This window comes from Oryctolagus cuniculus, chromosome 6 (genome assembly GCF_964237555.1).
Source record: "Oryctolagus cuniculus chromosome 6, mOryCun1.1, whole genome shotgun sequence".
NCBI classification, from domain to species: domain Eukaryota; kingdom Metazoa; phylum Chordata; class Mammalia; order Lagomorpha; family Leporidae; genus Oryctolagus; species Oryctolagus cuniculus.
The window spans coordinates 56,158,492-56,177,965 of record NC_091437.1 but is presented as its reverse complement, the minus strand read 5'-3'; the positions used below and the strand labels follow the sequence as shown (position 1 = coordinate 56,177,965).

General features: G+C 45.6%; 1 protein-coding gene across 1 annotated transcript in view; it reads left to right on the top strand.

The window, feature by feature from the left end:
• The window catches only part of SLIT3 (slit guidance ligand 3), a 642,229-nt gene that overhangs the window by 33,008 nt on the left and 589,747 nt on the right, over window positions 1–19,474 (top strand). Inside the window, exon 2 of the mRNA XM_002710368.5 lies at window positions 16,157–16,228. Within this exon, the coding sequence (XP_002710414.3) occupies window positions 16,157–16,228 (72 nt within the window). The remainder of the gene's footprint in view (window positions 1–16,156; window positions 16,229–19,474) is intronic.

The following is a 19,474-nucleotide window of genomic DNA, read 5'->3' as shown; positions in this document are numbered from 1 at the left end:
TTAATGCCTGAGAGAGGGCATTGCAGATGGAAGACTTGCCCGAGCGAAGGCATGGTGCCTGGTGCGTACAGAAGATCTACATGGTGGATGAGCTGTTTGGGCTGTAATTCCAGGTGGCCAGGACGTCAGGCTGAGGCTTCTCCTGTTGCTGAAGGTGGAGAGCCATAGAGGGTTGAAGACCCCAGTGCTGTGTACTTGGATGAAAGTCAGCATCAGCTGTGTGTTTGGCCAAATGCTGTTGTGCATGGATGACAAGAGTCGGTACAAGTAAGAGTGGATGGGGAAAGGGAGGAACGACGGTCATTTGATCCAGAAGCTTTAGCTCCCTAATCCTTTGCTGGGTCCCAGAAACACAGATGGGACTTTCTCACAGCCCTGGTGCTTTTGTATATAGGCTACCAGCCAGATGATGCCTTCAGCTCCCCAGGAGCTTAGGAGCAGAGAGCAGAGAGCCCAGACTGTCTAGATTTGCAGGAGCCATGCTTTATATAATGCTCAGAAGATATGTGAACAAATAACTTCACCTCTGGATCTCAGTTACCCACGAGATGGTGGTAGTGAAAATACCCACCTCATAGGATTGCTGTGAAGACTCAAAGGAGATGAATGGTGCTGGAGACATGGTGAGAACTCAACACAGGACAGAACTGCTGTTGTTATTAAGCATTGTATGTATTCTTCCCTAATACTAGTCATTTGTGCAAGTCATTTTAAATTTATAAACCCATTTCTCTTCCATTACCCTATTTTATCCTCTCAGAAGCCCTCTGAGATTCAGCAATGGCTGTTAAGCCATTTTGCAGATGAGAAAAGTGGTTTCCCAAAACCACACAATTAGTAAGCTCTGAAACTGAGACCTGAGCCCTGTGCCACAGCTCTCATCTGCTTTATCATGGACTCTGTGCCATTCTGCCATCTCGCAGGGGCATAGGGATGTGTCAACCCAGTGGGTGATGGCCAGATTTGTAGAAAGCAAGCTCTGCTCTTGAGGAGTTCTTAATCCCATTAACGTTGGAAGAGCCGTGCTCTAGAAAGTAGAGAGACCGTATTTATGCCAAGCGAGAGCCACTTTTGCAGTCTCCAGTGAAGGAAGCCAAGCTAGAAGTGGACTAGCCGGGAGTCTTGTATGGCGCCATCAGATGACACCCAGAATTTCCTTATGCTGAACCTGCAGAGACCTGTCTCTGATTTCCTGCATGTCACTCAGCAAATTCCCTCCATGTGTGAAATGAGCAGTGAAGCCAACTCTCTGGCGGATGGTGTTAGCTCCAAGTTGCATCACATCCCTCTCCCCCCAACCCGCCCTGCTCCTTCGCAACAGACCTTAACATTATTCTGTGATTACTTCGCATCATCCTTCCCAAATGTGCATCAAATTAAAGAGTTATTAGGGCATGGCAGGACATGTTTATGGAGAAGAATTTCTTTTAAAGTCACAGCTCAGCCTGAACTCACTTTATTAGTGTTTATACAAAGCATGTAGTCTGTTCCAATGCAATTCATGTTTATATTCCTGCAGCAATCATTGCATTCCTTGGGTTGCTCTTTTCTGTTTTCTTATAGGAATTACTGCACCTAAATTAAAAGGTAATAGTGTGTGTGTGCGCTCTGTGCCTGGATAGACTTGGAGGTGTGCAGCATCCAGATAATGACACTTGACCACCATGTGTCCTTCATAATCATGGACTTGGAGGGGGTCTGCAGCCCAAGTGGACAGGAAGGGTGCTGCTTCAGAACAAAAACAAGATAGATAGCCAGGCCCCAGTGCCCCAGTGTGTACGCTTTCTTTGTCAGAAGCTTCTGTCGGGAATTTGGTGGCTCAAGCTAGGATGACCATTTGTGTTCATTTGTATCCTAATGTGTTGTTGATATGATTATGAGCGCTGTCCCCTTTGGCTCACAAAAGTATTCAAGTTTAGATAATAAAGCTATGTGGTACCCCTGGTTCTAACAGATGCACAGATTTAGTGGTATAAATGAACACTGTATTTCCAACCATCATCAATGAAGGGTACAGATAACTCAGTTAAAACTATCAACAATGAGCTCAAATTCATTCAACAAATGACGCTATTTGCACTGTTTATGTGCCAGGGATTTAGCTGAGTCCTGGTGATGCAAACTCAAAGAAGATATGGCCCTGGATCCCAAGATGTTGGAGTTCATTGGTTTAGCTAATGACTACTAAAATCCTTTGACCAGATTATTTTAATTTGTCTTTCACCTTTGAGGACTTTGTGTTCATGTTTTGCAAGTTGATTGCTACATTTACAGGTAGGCTAAATGCTCATGCAGTATTTATCAGCTTGTAATCATGGACAAATGGTTTAATCTCCCCTTGCCTCCATTTATCCACTCATAAATTGGGACTAATGATAGCATCAATGTCTAGGCTGGTTGTGACGATTCAAAGAGGCCTGAATTGTGAAGCACTTAGCATTGTACTTGGTTCATGGGGAGCACTTGTAAGTGTTGGCTCTTGCATAATAATGACCGATTCATAAATTTATTTAGGTTGCATTTGAACCTCTTGACTAAAGTTTGGTGGCCTTCTTTTCAAATAAATTGATTAAAGTTATGTGTATTAGTGTAGTCTATAACCAATTAGAATTCTAGATTATGATCCTAGGGAATCAGCTGGTTTATTTTTCTCCCTTTGAAGTGGGGAAGGTAACTTTTACAGGGTCATGTTATGAGTTGAAAAGATTGCATGGAGGAAGAGGATGGATACCTAACTTCTAGGAAATTTGGTCTGACTGTGCAGTATAACCATGTGTACCACTCAGCATATACAAGACAATGCAGTAAGAATAAACACAAATTCATCAGTGGCAACACATAATGAAATTGCATTGATTCCTCTTCCGTTGGTTCTTGTCCAGCACTAGTGATCAGAATAGTGGTGGTTGGGTTACATTCCTCCAAGTCACTCAGGTACCCAGTCTCCTTCCATCTTGGGACACCAGCAGTCAAGGGGAAGAGAGCGTAACGTTTATGCAGGATGTTGTATGGCCAGGCCTGGAAATGGTGTGTAGTATACCGATCCATGTTTCTTTCATAAGATATCAGTCCCCGGTCTTACTGATATGCAAAGGGTACAGGATATTAAATCTTGGCCTGGATGAAAATGGAATAGGCTGGTGAACACATAGCACTCTCTCTACCATTCTGGGTTCTCTACATTTCTTGCCATACTTCCAAAGACTAACCGCTCTCTCTCCTGGCATTTCTGTTTCCCAACACCCAGTGAGTTGACACCTATTACACCAGGTACATTCACAGGTGCTGTGGGGAGTGGTTTGGAGAGAAGGCCTTCAGAGGAGCATCTGGAAGGGCCCGGGATTTCTGGGTATGATGAAGCAGAATATAAGGGGTGGACTCTTTGGACTGATAGTCATCACCTACTGGTGAAGAATAAATTGCCTGAAGTCATCAGAGGGAGGCAGACTTTAGGAAGGGTTATTTACTTATTTATGTTATCCTAAGAGTGAGGGCTGGCATGTCCAGGTGTGTCATGAAGGGAGCGCTCTCTGCAATGCTTTACTGGAGGATGTGTCTGGCATAGGGAAGGCAGGGAAGCACTGTGGATGAGACCAGGGGGTCCCTTCAAGGTCCTATCAATTCTTTCCACTTCTATTTATGCCCACATTTTGCCTGAATGATAACACACAGACAATAATGGTTACTCCATGAGTACATACTGTGTGATCAGCCCTAGACCAGGATCACTTTATCATCTGTTTAATCTTCACAATATCCTAGGAGTGAAGTACTGTTATTACCAGTGATAAAGACGAGGAAGCAGAGGTTTAGGCACGGGTTAAGTTACTTGCCTAAAATCACACTGCTGTCTGTGCCTGGGCTACGTGGTTTTGGGGCCTGTAGTCTTAGGCATGGCATTCAGGAGGGGGGATCTCAAAATTAAATGCCGATAAAGATCAAACAGGTAACCTAGGTGAGGAGAGCAGATCTGGTGAAGTGCAGAGCACGTGCTTTGTCCAAAATGGGCACCAGCTTTTGGTGCGATTGTCTGGTGTTTGGAGATAAGCCAGAATTCCAGATTTGTGTATGAAATGCTCCAAAATTGACAATTAATTTACACATGTGAAAATCACAATGAGAGCCAGACTAAACACGTCTTCAGGCCAAAATTCACCCATGGGCTACCAGTTTGCACATTCTTCTCTGCTGCCCCTAGCACGCAGCTAGCTGTAGCCCACATGTTAGTGTTATTGCTGGGGAATGAAGCTGAACCTAGCAAAATGCAGGCAAGAAGGGCTCCAGCTGGAAAGGGAGAAAGAGGAAAGACCCCACGCCTATGCCCTCTTCCTCACAGAACCCTCCCCACTACAGCTAGGCTTCCAGCTTGCGCCTCTGTCTGACCTGCTCTTCTTCCTGCAGGTAGCTGTCTGCACAGGACTGGCTGCAGGCTTTTGCAGGTGTAAAATTATATATGCGAGAGTGTTGCCAAGCCAAAAATTCAGCCCAGGGAGGCTTCGTTCCCAAACAACTGAGGTAGTGTGAAGCCAGTTTTTAAAATCAAATTCAGTCGCTTCTTTCCCAAATGTGTGTATGTGTTTTTAAACTTGCGTGTGGTTATATAATGGATGCGAATGAAGTGCCGAAAATCAGAGAATAATTGACTAGTGCCTCCTGTTGTGTGAGTTTGGAGCAGTCAGGCTCAGGATGAGTGCTCCAGGTGGGTGATCCGCCAGGAAACAACAGCTGCCCGTGACCTCGTGGGATGGCAATTCAACAGATCTTGGACACATGCTGTTTTCATTCTGCCATCAGGGCAGGTGGATGGATGGCATTAGAAGAAACAAAGAAAGACATCCATTTGGGAAAGCAAGGGGAGCCAGTCCTGAGAACTGTCCCTGGGCTCGTGCTGGATCACCATGGCCAGATTCTCAGAGTGTTGAGCTCTGAGTTTTGAGGTTGTCACTCTGAGCACTTCAGCTGTGTATGGGGGAAGAGTCTTAGGTCAACTAGACCACATTTTGTCAGTGGTTTCCGAGGGCACAGGAAAGAGGTACAGAGTAGTACATGTTTGCTCCCAAAAACATTGACCATATTGACAAGCAAACTGTGAAAGGATTGAAAAAAAAGCCACAAACCTTTTTGCCTCACCAGCCCAAGAAAACTAGTTTGATCTCCGTTTTTTCCTGCGGGTCTCGAAGGGACCTTCCTTCAGGCCCAGGGTCCAGGAGGAAGTGTGGGGAGATACTCTTCCCAGTCCTTCGGGAGCCAAGGCAAGCACACAGGAAGCACACAGCAACCAGCAAGATGGAAGTGTGATACAAAGACCAAACGAGTTGCACAGAGGTGAAGTGATCCAGAAGCTCAGGGGAGGGGAAACCAGCGTGGGATGCTGAGGACGGCTGCAGGGGCATGCCGGGACTTGACAAAGCCTGGAAATACGGTATGTCCTATTCCAAGGCTGCCATAGCAAAGCCCCACAAAATGAGTGCAACAGGCATTGATTCTTTTTGCATGGTTAGAGTCTAAAACCTGAACTTGAGTTGGCAGCAGGGCCGTGCTGTTTCTGAAATCTGCAGGGGAGAATCCATCTTTGCATCTTTTTAGTTTCTGGTGGTGGCCAGCATCCCCGGTGTGTCTTGGTTTGCAGCTGCATCACTCCTGTCTCTGCCTCTGTAGTCTCAGGGTGCTCTGCTGTGTGCCTCCGTCTCTTCTTATCAGGACCCCAGTCCTGTTGGCTTCAGGTCCACCTAATGCTTGCATTTTAACCTCATTACATCTGTAAAGGGCCTGTTTCCAAATAAAGTCACATTCATCCATCGCAGGAGTTGAGATATCACATGGCTTTAGGGGCACACTGTTCAATCCCTACCTACTGCAGTAGGATATGGACGGAGACAGGAAGTGGAGAGCTTTGCAGGGCAGCAAATAGCAGGAACAGAGCGCCCAGTACAGTTCCTCAATCTTGGAGTTGCTCAATGTCTGTGGCTACAAAGAAGAAAGAATCTAAAGAGGACAGCCACGAGGCCCACCTGGTTGCAGAGCTATTGCGCTGTGGATTGAAGTTGGCATTTGGGGGACATTAAGCTGGTTGCAGGAGGCGGGACTGATATCAGGGGATGGAGGCCAGAGCTAGGAAATCAGTTATTTCCCTGCTTGCCCCCTTCAGTGGTTGAGGCTGCTGAAGGTGTGCCGTCAGTCCAGGGCTGCCCCATAGACTGCATGCTACATGCCTCCTTCATCCTACCTGGTGCTACTTTGCTGCTGGCTCCTGGACCTTCTATGGTTGGTTAGCCCATCCGAATGGTTTCTCCCCTTGGAGCCTTTTCATTTTATTCCTGCACCTGCAATGTCTCCTCTCAGCCTCTTCCCTCATCTGGCACTTTCTGGTTTTATTTTGGTCTCAGACCCAGTATTGCTTTGTAAGTGAAGTCCCTCCTGACTGCCCTAGAGAAGGCATTGGCTGCCTTTCCTCCCACCCAATCTGCATTCTTTTCTCCTCACTCTGAAGCTCCTTCCTAGTTATTTCCTCAGCGTCACCTGTAGTTCAAACCCACATCTTCTGGCGCTGAGTTATGGTTGCCTGTATCCCACTGTATTCATTTCTGTCCTGCCTCTAGTGTGGTGGTTTGCAACAGCACACACTCATTACTGCACAGTAGCTGGGTTTCACAAGGCTGCGGTCCAGGTGTTGGTTGAGGCTGTGCTGTCATCTTAAGGCTCTCGTGGGGAGGATCCGCCTTTAAGTGCATCAGTTCCGTGCCCTGTAAACCTTGGGCAGAGGCCTCGAGTTCTTGCTGGCGTCCTCAGCTCCCAGTTGCAGTGAATGGAGGCTGGGCTCAGTTCCTTGCCATGTAGAATTCTCCCACATGCTGATTGGTTCAACCTAGCTAGCGTGAAAAAATAATCCCCTAGCATAACTGGACTTGCATATGTAAGGAACTTGCCACAAAGGGGCCATCCCATCACGTTTGCTGACTCTACCATTTGAAAGTGAGTCCCTAGGTCCTGTCATATTCAAGGAGGGAGAGAGCAGGGGGGCAATCTTGGGGATCCCTCTTAGGATCTGTCTGCCACACTCATCAGGAGAATAAACACTTCTTAAAAGGAATTGTTTGTTGTTCGACACTCTATCCTTAGCCACAAGCCTGATGCCAGGCCCAGAGTAGGTGCTTAGGAAGGTTTGTTGATGGGAGGGAGGGAGGGAGAAAGAGAAGGAAGGAAGAAGAGAGGAGGCAAAGGGAGAGAGGGATGAATGGAGACACCTGCTTTTCCTTGCAGTGTGCTTTCACAGCCAAACAAATCCACCTACAGTTGTCCTAAGGCGATGCTTCTGGGTGTTTATCTTCACTGCGACTTTCACCTTCCTTTCTCCCTTTCTTGTATTCCCATCGCAAGCTGACAATGGCCAACTCATTCTGGAGGTCTCTGGTAAAATGTCACCTTTTCTTGGAAGCCTCTTCCGATCCCTTCGACCTCATACTCCCTCCTGTCTCTCCCACAAGCTTTTGTTTATGCCTCTGGCATGCTGCGAAGCAAGAGTCCATAGGCTGCAGCCCCTGGGCCAAGTCCAGCCTTCCATCTGTTTTTGTAAATAAAGTTTTATTGGCACAGTGCCATGCCCATATGTTTATGTACCATCCGTGCTTCCTGTCACACCACAAAGCAGAGTTGAATAATTGTGATAGAAAATACGGCCGAGGAGATCCAAACCATTTACCATCCAGCCCTTTAAGAGAAGTTTGCCAGCCCCACAATACAGAATGTTTATCACAGCCTGGAGTCTTTATTTCTTCCTTACTAACCTCTGGGGTCCTTAAGGGCATGGGATCATGTGAGTATCGTTTACAGCTGTATCTTAGATTTGATTAAAACCCCTGAAATTTAATAGTCAAGACATTTCTGTTGAGCAAATGAATGATGCATCAGTGTGAAACAGAAAGCAGGTGGAAAGCTCAAATTAGGATTTTCAAGGAGGGTTGATGCTTACGAGAACTATTTCAAAAGTGGGGGTATGGTTTAGGGAACTACTAGAGATACTGTGGGACCCCTGGCCCTCCACTTCCACCCCTAAGCTAGAAGAGGTGAGAGGAGGCAACCTCATCTGTAGTTCAGGAAATGGACAGAGTCTGCGAGAGGAGCTTAGAGCTCTGCTGGCAAAATCAGCCAGAGTGATCTCCCAGGGAGGAGAGGAGGAGGAATTCCTTGTCCTCCTCTCCCCTCCTCCCCCATCTCCTGACCAATCTGCAGGGAGAAAGGGCACAGGAGCCAGCCCTGTGATGTGGTCTGTTCAGATCAGCCCCACAGAGCAGAAGAGAGTAGAGAGAGGATGATGACAATGAGGCCAGAGCCCCTTTGCCAACTTGTTCTGGTTTGGTTGGAAACTCTTCTTTGCAGGTGGTAAATGAAGAGTCAGGTTGGGCAATGGGGGTGTTTTAATTCTTGCTTCTCTTACCCGTTTTCTAAGCAGGATCTGCCAATTGCATTATGGGTTATTGAATGTGGGAGCCTCATACGTCTGAAGCCTCGTTCAGGAGCTTCCTGTCTGTTGGCAGTCCCTTCAGTCTAATTCCCACACTAACCCTGCTGTCACCATTACCATCACCATGTACTTGCTCCACATCTCTTCCAGGAGGTCTTCTCCCTGAGTTCCTGCTCTTAATGCTCCTGTGTCTCTGCCCACTCCCCATGGGATTTAGACCTCATCTCTTAATGTTTAACTTGTACATTCTTACATTTTCCTCTCAGCATCTCATGGGTCTTAGTCCATCTCCTTGGCCAGACCCCAAGCTCTTTTAGGCAGGACCCATGCCATGTCCTTTTATTTTTTAATCCACTTGGTTATAGGCTCCTAACATATGAGAATCATGGACCTCAAAGTTGACAGGAGTTTGTTGGTCAGGTCATCCAGCCTCCCACCCATCACAAGTACCCTGTAGACATCAGGTACAACACAAGTTAACTGCTCATGTCTGTGTTCCTAAATTTGAATATATGAAATACATGAAGTTTGTATTCCTTAAATAAGATTTTTTAAAAGTTGCTAACCTCTACTTGCATTCCTCTGTGGTGGAGCAGTGCTACATTTCATGGCAGCCCCTACAAGTTCATGTTATGTGAGGACCCTATCTTTTTTCCTAAAACCCAGAAGCTGGAACTCTGTATGTACTTGTTGTATAAAGGCAGGTGGTCCTAATGCTGTTCTCTAACTATGTGAAGATGCTCTTCAACTTATGATAAGGATATATCCACATCAACCCATCATTAAGATGAAAATGCTGAGTATGCCTTTAATACTCCTAACCTACTGAATGTCATAGCTTAGCCTGGCCTATTTAAATGTGCTTAGAGCACTTACATTAGCCTGCATTGGGTAAAATCACCTACCGCAAAGCATATTTTATACCAAGGTGTTGATTGTCTCATGTAACTCATTGAATGCTGTACTGAAAGTGAAACACAGAATGGTAGTGTGGCTAAGCTTTTGTGCAGTCATAGAATCAGACTCTAGTCAAGCTACTGTAAATTGAGGCCAAACCATCTGTATGTTTTACTAATGCAGCTTTCCTTGTTTTAAAAAAGACATTTATTTATTTGAAAGACAGAGTTACGGAGAGGCAGAGAGAGAGAGAGAGAGAGAGAGAGAGAATCTCCCATTCGCTGGTTCTCTCCCCAAATAGCGGCAATGGCCAGAGCTGGACCAATCTGAAGCTAGGAGCCAGGAGCTTCTTCCAGGTCTCCCACATGGGTGCAGGGGCCCAAGGACTTGGACCATCTTCTACTGCTTTCCCAGGCCATAGCAGAGAGCTGGATTGGAAGTGGAGCAGCTGGGACTTGAGCTGGTGCCCTTATGGGATGCCGGCACTGCAGGCAGTGACTCTACTGGCTACGCTACAGCGCTGCCCCAGCCATCCTAATCCATACTATTGCATACTCTTCTTACCAATTGTTGGATGTGGGAGGAAAGCTGACCCTTCTGAATGCTGTTTAGAAAGTCCTTCCTCATACACTTTATCTATTGAGCTTCGTGATAACCTTATAGAGCAGGTATGTTAGGTTATGTTTTATAAAAGCTGTAACAACAACATCTGGAGCTCAGTAAAGTATCTTTCCCAAGGCCACACAGTTGAGAAATAAGGAAGCAGAGATTCAAATCCACATCTTCTGCATGTACAATGGAAGCGTTTTCTCTTCACCCTGCTGTTTCACTGCAGATTGGTTTTATTCCTTCTTCCCAGCTGTACCAGTGCGCAAAGGAATTTTTGCAGGAATGCCTCAGAATGAATTACAAGAAGGATATGAATATATATGTGCCAAGATAGGGACAGTGGCTTGACCTAGAAAATGTCTTTTTAAAATATTTTTTCTTTTTTCCCCCTATGTTGTTCTGAGTTTCTTTTCCTCCCTGCCCCACCCAAGGTGTCAAACAGATGTGAAAATACCACAAAGCTGCAAGACTCAGCACTGGCTTATGACTCACTGATTGGGATGGGGAAAATAACGCTGGAGATTACCATGGTGATGCCTGTTTATGGAGGCAACGTGGGAGATGATGAACAACATGGTGGAAACCAGACGTGGACAAAACAGCAAGACAGCACTTCCTCCTTGACTTTGCAGTGGGGCTCAGCACTCCCACTGCTTTGGACCCACTGAGAGACAATGAGGGAAATGTGCCATCTTGGCTGGAGTCAAGAGCAGCAGAGCCATGAGGAATTTGCTTTTGTTCTTTTCCCAAGGCATGGGGATAGGGAATGCTGAACTGTTCTGATTATTTATTTGTCAATTCATTTATGTATTCATTTTTTCCATTCAATGGATAACCTGATGCAGTAATAAATGCTTAGACTTAAGTAGTAGATGGATAGCAGGATGTGATGGTACAAAACATGACCTTGTGGAGTAGGTATTTGCCCATATTGGACTGCCTGAGTTTCATACCTGCTTCTGGCTCCTGACTCCAACTTCCTGCTAATGCAGACCCTGGAGGGAGTAGAGGTGCCTCAACTGATTAGATTCCTGCCATCCCTGTGGGAGACCTGCATGGAGTTCCTTTTGACCCCTGTCTAGTCCCATCTGTTGTGGGCATCTGGGGAGCAAACTAGTACATGGTAGCTCTCTGTCTCTGTCTTCCAAAAAAAAAAAAAAAAAAAAAAAAAAAAGCAAAACAAGATCAAAACTACATGTGGTCCCTGAATTCAGAAAGACTGAGTTCAAATCCCAACCTTGCCACTTCTGGTATGTAACCACATGACAAATGCTTTTATTGGTAAAAATCTTCTTAACTGGGATGTAGGTCAAGCCTAGCCAAGATATTAATATTTCCTACCACTCTGGAGTGGAGGAAATGAAGACAAAGGCCTTTGGGCAGTGCCTGGCATAGTGTGGTCCTGGCAGATGTCAGATCTTATGAACGCTGAACTGTACTATATTTTATCTACTCAAGTAAGAGAACAGTGAATACCTTTTAGAACTGTTGCAAAGAAGATGATGAAAAGCTTCTGAAGCAAAAATGCCACATTGGTGCATATATGAGGGGATTATAAAAAGTTCGAGGAAAAATGGAATAAAAAGATCAGGTAATTTTGATGCAAAAAAAATTGAAAGCCATGTATAGTTTTTTTCATAACATGTATCACTCATGAATTTTATGAAGACCTCTTATAAACTGCTATAACAAATAGTTCCACAATTTTAGTGCCTGAGGAGTTCTTTCTTAAACGCATCTGAGATAAGATAACCTGCATTCCACATAAGAGTGCCTGGGTTCAATTCCTAGCTCTGGCTCCTGACTCCAGCTTCCTATTAGTACCAACCCTGAGAGACAGCAGTGATGGCTCAGGTAAATGGGTTCCTGCCACCCATGTGGAAGACCTGGATTAAGTTCCCAGTTTCTGACTTTGGCCTGCCCCAGTCCTGTCTGTTGTGGGCATTTGAAAAGTAAGCTATTAGAGTTTCTCTCTCTCTCTGCCTCTTGAATAAAAAAATCATTCTTTCACTTCATGCACACATACACACACACTCAGGCACAGACGTGCACATGTACACGTGAACACACATTCATAGAGGGAAAAAAATGAGGTTTCTTTTCCATGCATTCTTTCCGACTCATACTCAGGCTGTCTTCATTTGTCATCTTTGGAGGATGCCACCATGTCTCCCAAATCCTGTGCAGGATGAAGGAAGAGAAAGAGTGTGGGGGTATTGGGCAGGAACTGTTACGGCTCATGCTGAAGGCAGCACATATTATTTCTGCCCATGTAACAGGGATAAGAACTCAATCACAAGGTTGTACCCACATGCAAGGGAAGCTGGGAAATGTAGTCTATCCATGTACCCAAGGCAGAAGAACAATGATTTGGTGGATGACTCACCAGTCTGCACAAGATCCAGTGATTAATCCTTATTATTATGTTAATTATGCAATATCACAGCAATCCCAAGGGTATTTAAAACCCCAGTTGAGTGGATGGGCATTCTTAATTATGAAGTCTGTCCTCCTCCAAGCCAGAGGCAAGGGAGTTTCACCTCTTGCCCACAGTGACCCAGTTGCCTTCATCCCCTATGAACCATCCTTGGCCATGAAGACAGGACTGTGGGTCTCAAAGGCAGCAGGCAAGTCTCGGAAAGGATTTGCCATTGAGAGCCATGTGAATAAGGTTCCATTGCTGATGGTAAATATTTGGGAAGTAGCTTTCTGTTCATTGCTGTTCTACCTCCCTACTGTTGCAGAACGAATTACCCTGAACCTTCACAGTGTAAAACAAAAGCGCTCCATTAGGATTAACTATCCTGGTTTCCATGGGGCAGGAATTCAGGAGTGGTTAGCTGAGTGAATCCAGCTCAGCATCTCTCCCCAGTCAGAGCCTGATGGTGGCTGGGGCTGCATCCTCAAAGCGTCTGCACTTACTATGCTCGACCTATGAAAGACGCAGGAGCCAGGACTGGGGCTCATCAAGCAACTCCCTCTCACTCCTTCCCTCTCTGCCCCATTCCATTTGTCATTCGTCCTCTCTCCCTCTCATTCCCCTGCCAGTGTGGAGGTTTCCATTCTGTTTTTCTCATGTGGCAGCTTAAGGCTCCAATGCTAGTGCTCTGAGAAACAGAATGATGGGGGCTTCTCTGATTATTTCTTCCGACTTAGCCTCAGCTTCCCTTCTGCCACAATTCTGTTTGTTCAAGTAGTCTCAATGGGCACAGACTGCACCCCTTAAGAGCGAGTATGTCCAAGAAAGCCATTGCAGACCCATTTTAAAGCCACCACACTCCCTTTCCCCCTGTCTAGATGGTGCCACTGCTCCCCTGTCTAGGTCTACCCCACACGGGATCACACAACCTGCTGATGGTTCTAGATGCATCATAGGTTGATGTATGCCAAATCCCTCAGATGTCAAAGCTGAAAGATGAGAAATCTCACTAGAAGTCTAGAGGAGTAGGGGCTGCTTTAGTGGAGCCTGCACAGAGGCTGGGCACCACCAATGAAGTTCATTCCCTTTTTCAGCTAGGCATGTTTGAGACCCAGGTGTGGTGTTCCTTGCCATTCCCGAGCCTGTAAGGGAGGGTTACGAATCATGGTGGCTCAGAGAAGTCAAGTAGGTTATTCAAACACACACAGCTGGGGCTAGGGATGGGTGTTGGACCTGTCTCACTGTGATGCCCACATGCTCCTTGGCCTTCTCCCTGGTAGTGTGTGTGAGTTGTGGGGGGGCAGGCAGAGAACAGAGCTCAGTAGGTGGGAAGAGTCCTCTCCCCCTCTCCCATCCCCTGTGTCACTACACCCAGATACCATGGAAATGGGTATCATAGAAATGCTGTGAGGCAGCCACTCTTGGCACTGTTGTTGTATTTGTCAGCTATAAGACTTGCACTCCACCTATAGGAAGAGAGCATGCTGACTGAGACTCTCCTGGGAACCCCAGGATTCATTTGTAGGCACAAGGTTGGCAGGACTCGACATTTTCTCTTGGTGAAGTGGTGTTGCAGTGTAGAGCAGGGAGATGCTCGTCAATAGTTAAGGTCACTTCGACTGCCAAGATCGGATGTTAACACACACTGCAGAGGTGCTGTATCTGCATTGGGTCCTTGAACCTCATACATACCCTTGAGGGCCAGATGGTCATCCTCATTTGGTAGATGGAGAAAGAGACACTCAGAGATGAAGTGATGGCCCTTTGGTTACTCACAGGTGGCAGAGCAGGGATCCTAACCCAGGATTGCTCCCTATGGCAGCTCTGCCTGGAGCAACCCCACACATACCTGACATCTTCCTGCATCACACCGCATACCCCTCTACATGATAAGTGTTGATTGAAGATATTGGTGCCACCGCCTTGAGCACAAGCCATTGAGATCCCATACTGTGTCCTGGTAATGAAACTGTTAATTGCCCTGTCATATTCCATAACATCCAACCCAATTCACATGGGAGGTGAGAAGAACACTGGTAGTGATGAGGACATGGCACAGATACCTGTCTGCTGCCTTCTAATTCTTGCCTGGGCCACCCTTCCTTATCCCTCAGTGTAACTCTTGTTTTTCCTGGGCCAACTCAGCCTAAGTGCTGCATTTCTCCATCATGGGTCAGGGCAGGAACAGCTTGGATGGCTGTCTTGGGTAGTAGACAACTAGATGAGGAAGGGGGCTGGGACCCAGTGAGTTCATTCAAGATCTCACTTGATTTTTGTTCCAGTATTATTTATGATATCAGGAGCGTAATCAGTCCTTAAACTTGGTATTTGCTCATGCCCAAGGCTAGACTCTGAGAATTGCATGCCTAATCCCTTTGTGTAGTGCTGTAACTTGCAAGTCAGAAATGCAGGGTGGCAACGTTAGCCCCTGACTAGGGAAACCAAAGAAGTGGGAGACATTTGGACGGTGATCATTGTTGGAAAAGTGGCCTCTTGGAATATAAATGTTTGGAATGAAAGCAAAGTTGATTGATGCAGATCTTCTGGACATCCCAAGGGTCAAAACCCTGAAAGGTTTATCGGAAGGCATCCTAGGAAGGTTAATTGTTTGGCAGCCATTATTAAGTATGTAGGATACTATTTGGGTTCCTGATTTTTTAGTCCATAGTCATAGATGATTTTCGTGAACATGAAATACTTACACAGTTGTTCTTAGTTTCATTCCTGACTTCCATATTCTCTAACCCTGACTTTGCACCACCCACAGTGTCCCTTCCATCCTGACCTTGATACACCACCAAAAGGCTTTCATCCATGGCAAATTCTGCTTATTGAGGCTGTGTTCAGGAGCTTAAGCTTACAGGCTGAGGCAAGAGTGGGCTGTGCAGCTGTCTTTACCTAGTAGTGTCTGAGATGAGCAAACGTATGTCTTCTGTGTGCCAGGCGCATACTCTACCATGTTGGACTGAAGAGTTAAATGAGATATAAATTTTTGTCCTCTGGGACTTTGCAAATTGGCTGAAAAATAGACACATTTTGCCTTCTTTGTTGGTGTGCAGCTATGCAACAAATTCACTCAAAAGCATTTTGGTTTCAAGGCATAGAAAATTCAGCTCAAATAGCTTTAAATCAAATTAGAAGGGTCATGGAATAGATTGAATCATATGATCTCAAAATGCAGAGGTATCCAGCTTTAAGCACCAGTGGGTCATGACACTCATATGATAGCACCATGACTCAATCTCTGTTCATCTTTTGGTTCATTCTGTGGTGAAAAGATGGTGTTTGCCCACCTTGAGCAGCTTAGCAGTGCCAATGGATAGAACATACTTGGGGATTTGGGTTCTTTATGCATTCCTGAAACAATTGTTGTGGTCCAAGGGATTGAAGTTGTTTATAAGCCTGGCCTGGAATGGGTGCCCGTCGTTAGGATCCCTGGAATTGGGAACAGTGGTCAGTACCATTTTATGACATGATCTGAGAGCTGAGGAAGGAGAAACTTCCGAAGACAATTTTTTTTTTTTAATATGAAGAAGGGGCCACAGAAGCCAGGGAGTTAAATATAACAGAGCTCTTCTACATGCATAATGAATGGCTTATTCCATACAGTATCCTCACCATGAGTTGGGCATGCTCCAGGGATATCATTAATCATTGGAATTGCCTTCTCCTTGACAAGAAACGTCCCTCTAGACCAAGCCAGTCTGGGTTGAATAAACCGTACATTTAACCTGAAAAAAAATCTGACCTGAATTTGCTCTCCATTGCAGTGACCTGGACCGAAATAATATCACCAGAATCACCAAGATGGACTTTGCTGGACTGAAGAACCTCCGCGTCTTGTAAGTAGCAGATGGCTCTCTGGTGCGTTTCCATGGTCAGCTCTTCCATGGTGCAGAAATGCTCCCCTGCCCTGCACCACACTCCCAAGCTCTGGGCAATGCAATTGACCATTCTGCAACAGAAAGCCTGCTGTTAGTGTACCCAGTGTTCACAGGTATCCCGTTCTGTGTCCGGATGCTACTGGCTGGGCTAGATGGATGGAAGAACTCCGGTCCAGTGACAGGGAAAACAGAAGGCTATAAATGAATAAATCAACGTGCCCAGCTTCTAGGATGACAGCCAGGTCAGGTTGACTAACCATGCTTCCCTTCCTTAGAGATTATAATTTCTTCTCCAGCCTGTGCATTAGATGAACAATTGGGACAAAAGTTATTTATCTTGTTGCTTAATGGAGAGGAGTGGGAGAAGGAGGGAGAGAGTCAGACAGGGTCAGAGCCCGTGCCGAATACTGACAGCGGTGCAGACAGGTAGCAAGATTTGAGATGGGCATTGATGGAATAGAGGACTAATGGATATCAGATTTCATTGTTAAATTGTGAACACTTGTACCCGTCCCTAAGCCTGTGAGTGGTAAGAAGCTTCCCAAGTGCTTGTCCATTGAAAAGTCCACGACATTCAGAGGAAGAGAGGAGGAGTTGGATCCTCTTCTTGTCTTCTTTTTGACCCAGAAATGTGACTGCAGACCTGGAAGGCAACCTGGACAGTGTAGCCACTGCCTTGGGATTATTGTGTCATCGAATCTTGGCCAGAAGATTGTTACTGGAGGAAGCAACGAAAGCCTTAGTACCTGAAGCCGCCTCCTTCTTTTTATTAACAGCCCTGTACAGTGGAAGACGTTCTGTGCTCAGGTCAGGGTGTACAGAGTCTGGTCCTGACTCAGAATTAACTGCTGTGTAACCAAGGGGCAAATCCCTGTATCTCTTTGGGTCTCCGTTTTCTTATCTGTAATATGGACGATGAATAGTGAAAAGCCTTGTTAACCATCACTGTTACATACAGAGTGCTTTATGGCTTTCACATTTCCATAAGCAGTCTTCAATTATTCCCATTACTTTCATTGAAGCACTACTTCTATAACATTGTTTGAGGAGTATTAGTAGTAACAGTGCTATGACAACCAATGTGAAGGTGCTGCTTTCTACACCGTGCTACCGAGTGATAGCATAGGCGACAGGCCTTGTTATGGGCCGCTGCTTGCAGCGGAAGAAACAGACCAAAGATTGGTTTAGTGATCCCAGCGTCACATAGCAGGTAGCTGAAGGGGCTGGAGTTGGAACCGAGACTGAGTGTTCTCTAACCCCTGGAGGTGCAGCTCTGCCTTTGCATTGCAGAAAGCTTAGAACATCAGGATGGCAGCCATCTGCTCGCCTTGTAAATGCAGCCTTGATGTGCTGGGCTTCACTGAGCCCCAGTGTGTGGGGACATGGGCATCTGAACGCTGAGTCTCCAGGCAGCAGTGCCCCCTCCACCTCTGGGGTCTCAAACACTCTCACTTCATCATGATTAGAAGGGAAGCCCACCTGGTGCCAAGTCTTTCTTTGGCCTCGAGCAGCTCTGAGAAGGAGGGTGTGGGTCGGAATCAAGATTGGGACAAGAATGAGGGAACTCTGTGGTTGTGTTTTAGGGTGATGCTTATTAAAGGGAGGAGAGCAGCAACTCATGATGGCAGGCCATTTGCCAGGTTAAAAACCGGAAATTTGCTTAGCTTTAGTTTTCTCCATGTCTTTGCCCTGCATCTGTGAGAGATTTCTTTTCCCACAAGTCAGAAATCTCACCGAATGCTTCATTTTCTTTTTCTTATTGTTACAGCAGAAAAACTAATAAAAATTCCACTTTCCATATCTGCTCTCTGCAAATAGAAAGTTTAAAATAATCACAAAAGATCATATTAATATCCTCTGGATGGTCCACAGCATTCCTTTGACTTCAGTTTATCTTTTCAGTTAATTGGTACATTCTTCTTATTTTGATAAGTGATGCCAAAAGGACTCCTACCCCCACCATGTATAGACTCTGTTTCATTATCTTCCTTATCAACTCAAAGACAATCCCATTCAAGTGGCCTTTTATTACTGTGAAAGCATCTGCTAGGTAGAACACTGAACTGCTTCCTAACTAACATCAATAAAATACCTGGACATTTTAAACTATATTTTCCCTTAGTCTATTCTTTTTAGCTGAGTAACCTAGACGACTATCTTTTCTCAAAAGCTTTCATCACACCTTGGCACATTCCCATATCTGTTTCTTATTTACAATTTAGAGTGAAGCGAAGAAAGACGCAATCGCCTTGAATAACTTGAGCTTGCCATCCCTTTCCATGCAGATCTGTTAATGTGGTGCAGGTAAATGGGTGACAACAGGTAAAATGGAGAGTGAGGAGCTTCAGTCTCATCCCAGGGCAGTTTTTTCCAAATGAGATGCATTCAAGGAGAAGATGTAAGAGTTGCCTCCAATAGTTCGTTTCTCCCATGGGGTGGGAGTAGGAAAAAAAATTCTGCTGGTGGTATCAATTATATTCCCTTTCATAGTCATCTATTTAAGAACTCTGCTATGCTTACAAATGTGGGAGCCAGCTTTATCCCAAGTGGGGTTAATAAAAAGGAGTTAAACTTCGCCCAAGTCATCATCACATGGGGGCAATTTCCGATTGTGATCCAGTGCTAAAACTAAGAAAATAACAATGCCAGAAGAGCTGAAAATGAACACAGGCTGTGTCCCTTTAACTCCAAACAGATGCCAGCCATGGGCAGTCCTTCAGGGTGTCCAGCCCCGGCACGATCCCCTGTCCTGCTGCGTCTGGTAGTATCAGTGGCTTTCACCCATACTCTTGACTTGATCATAACCTAGACATTTGGATGTGAAGTCCATGGCTTGTTCATTCATCAGTTATTTTATTTATTAAATGGTGATGATTTATGAGCCTTTAAGTGCCAGTTACTAGGTTGGACTCTGATATATTTAGGAAGTAGATCTCAAAGGAGTCCTAGATACCTTGTCCGTGAGGGTCCCAACAAATGATGACAGATAAAGAAAGAGTTGTTTACAAAAAAGGTGTGGACAGGGGTAAGATCAAACAAGGCTGGTAACAATAGAGAGCCACTACTGCCCCTTGGGCTCCAAGGAGCAGTGAGAGGAAGTCCTTCCCTGCCCTATAGCACCTGTGGTCTTAGTTAGGGGACACAGTCAACCTGAAGGGACTTGGCAGGGAGGGGCATACATTGCGCCACTGCACTGTCCTCTCA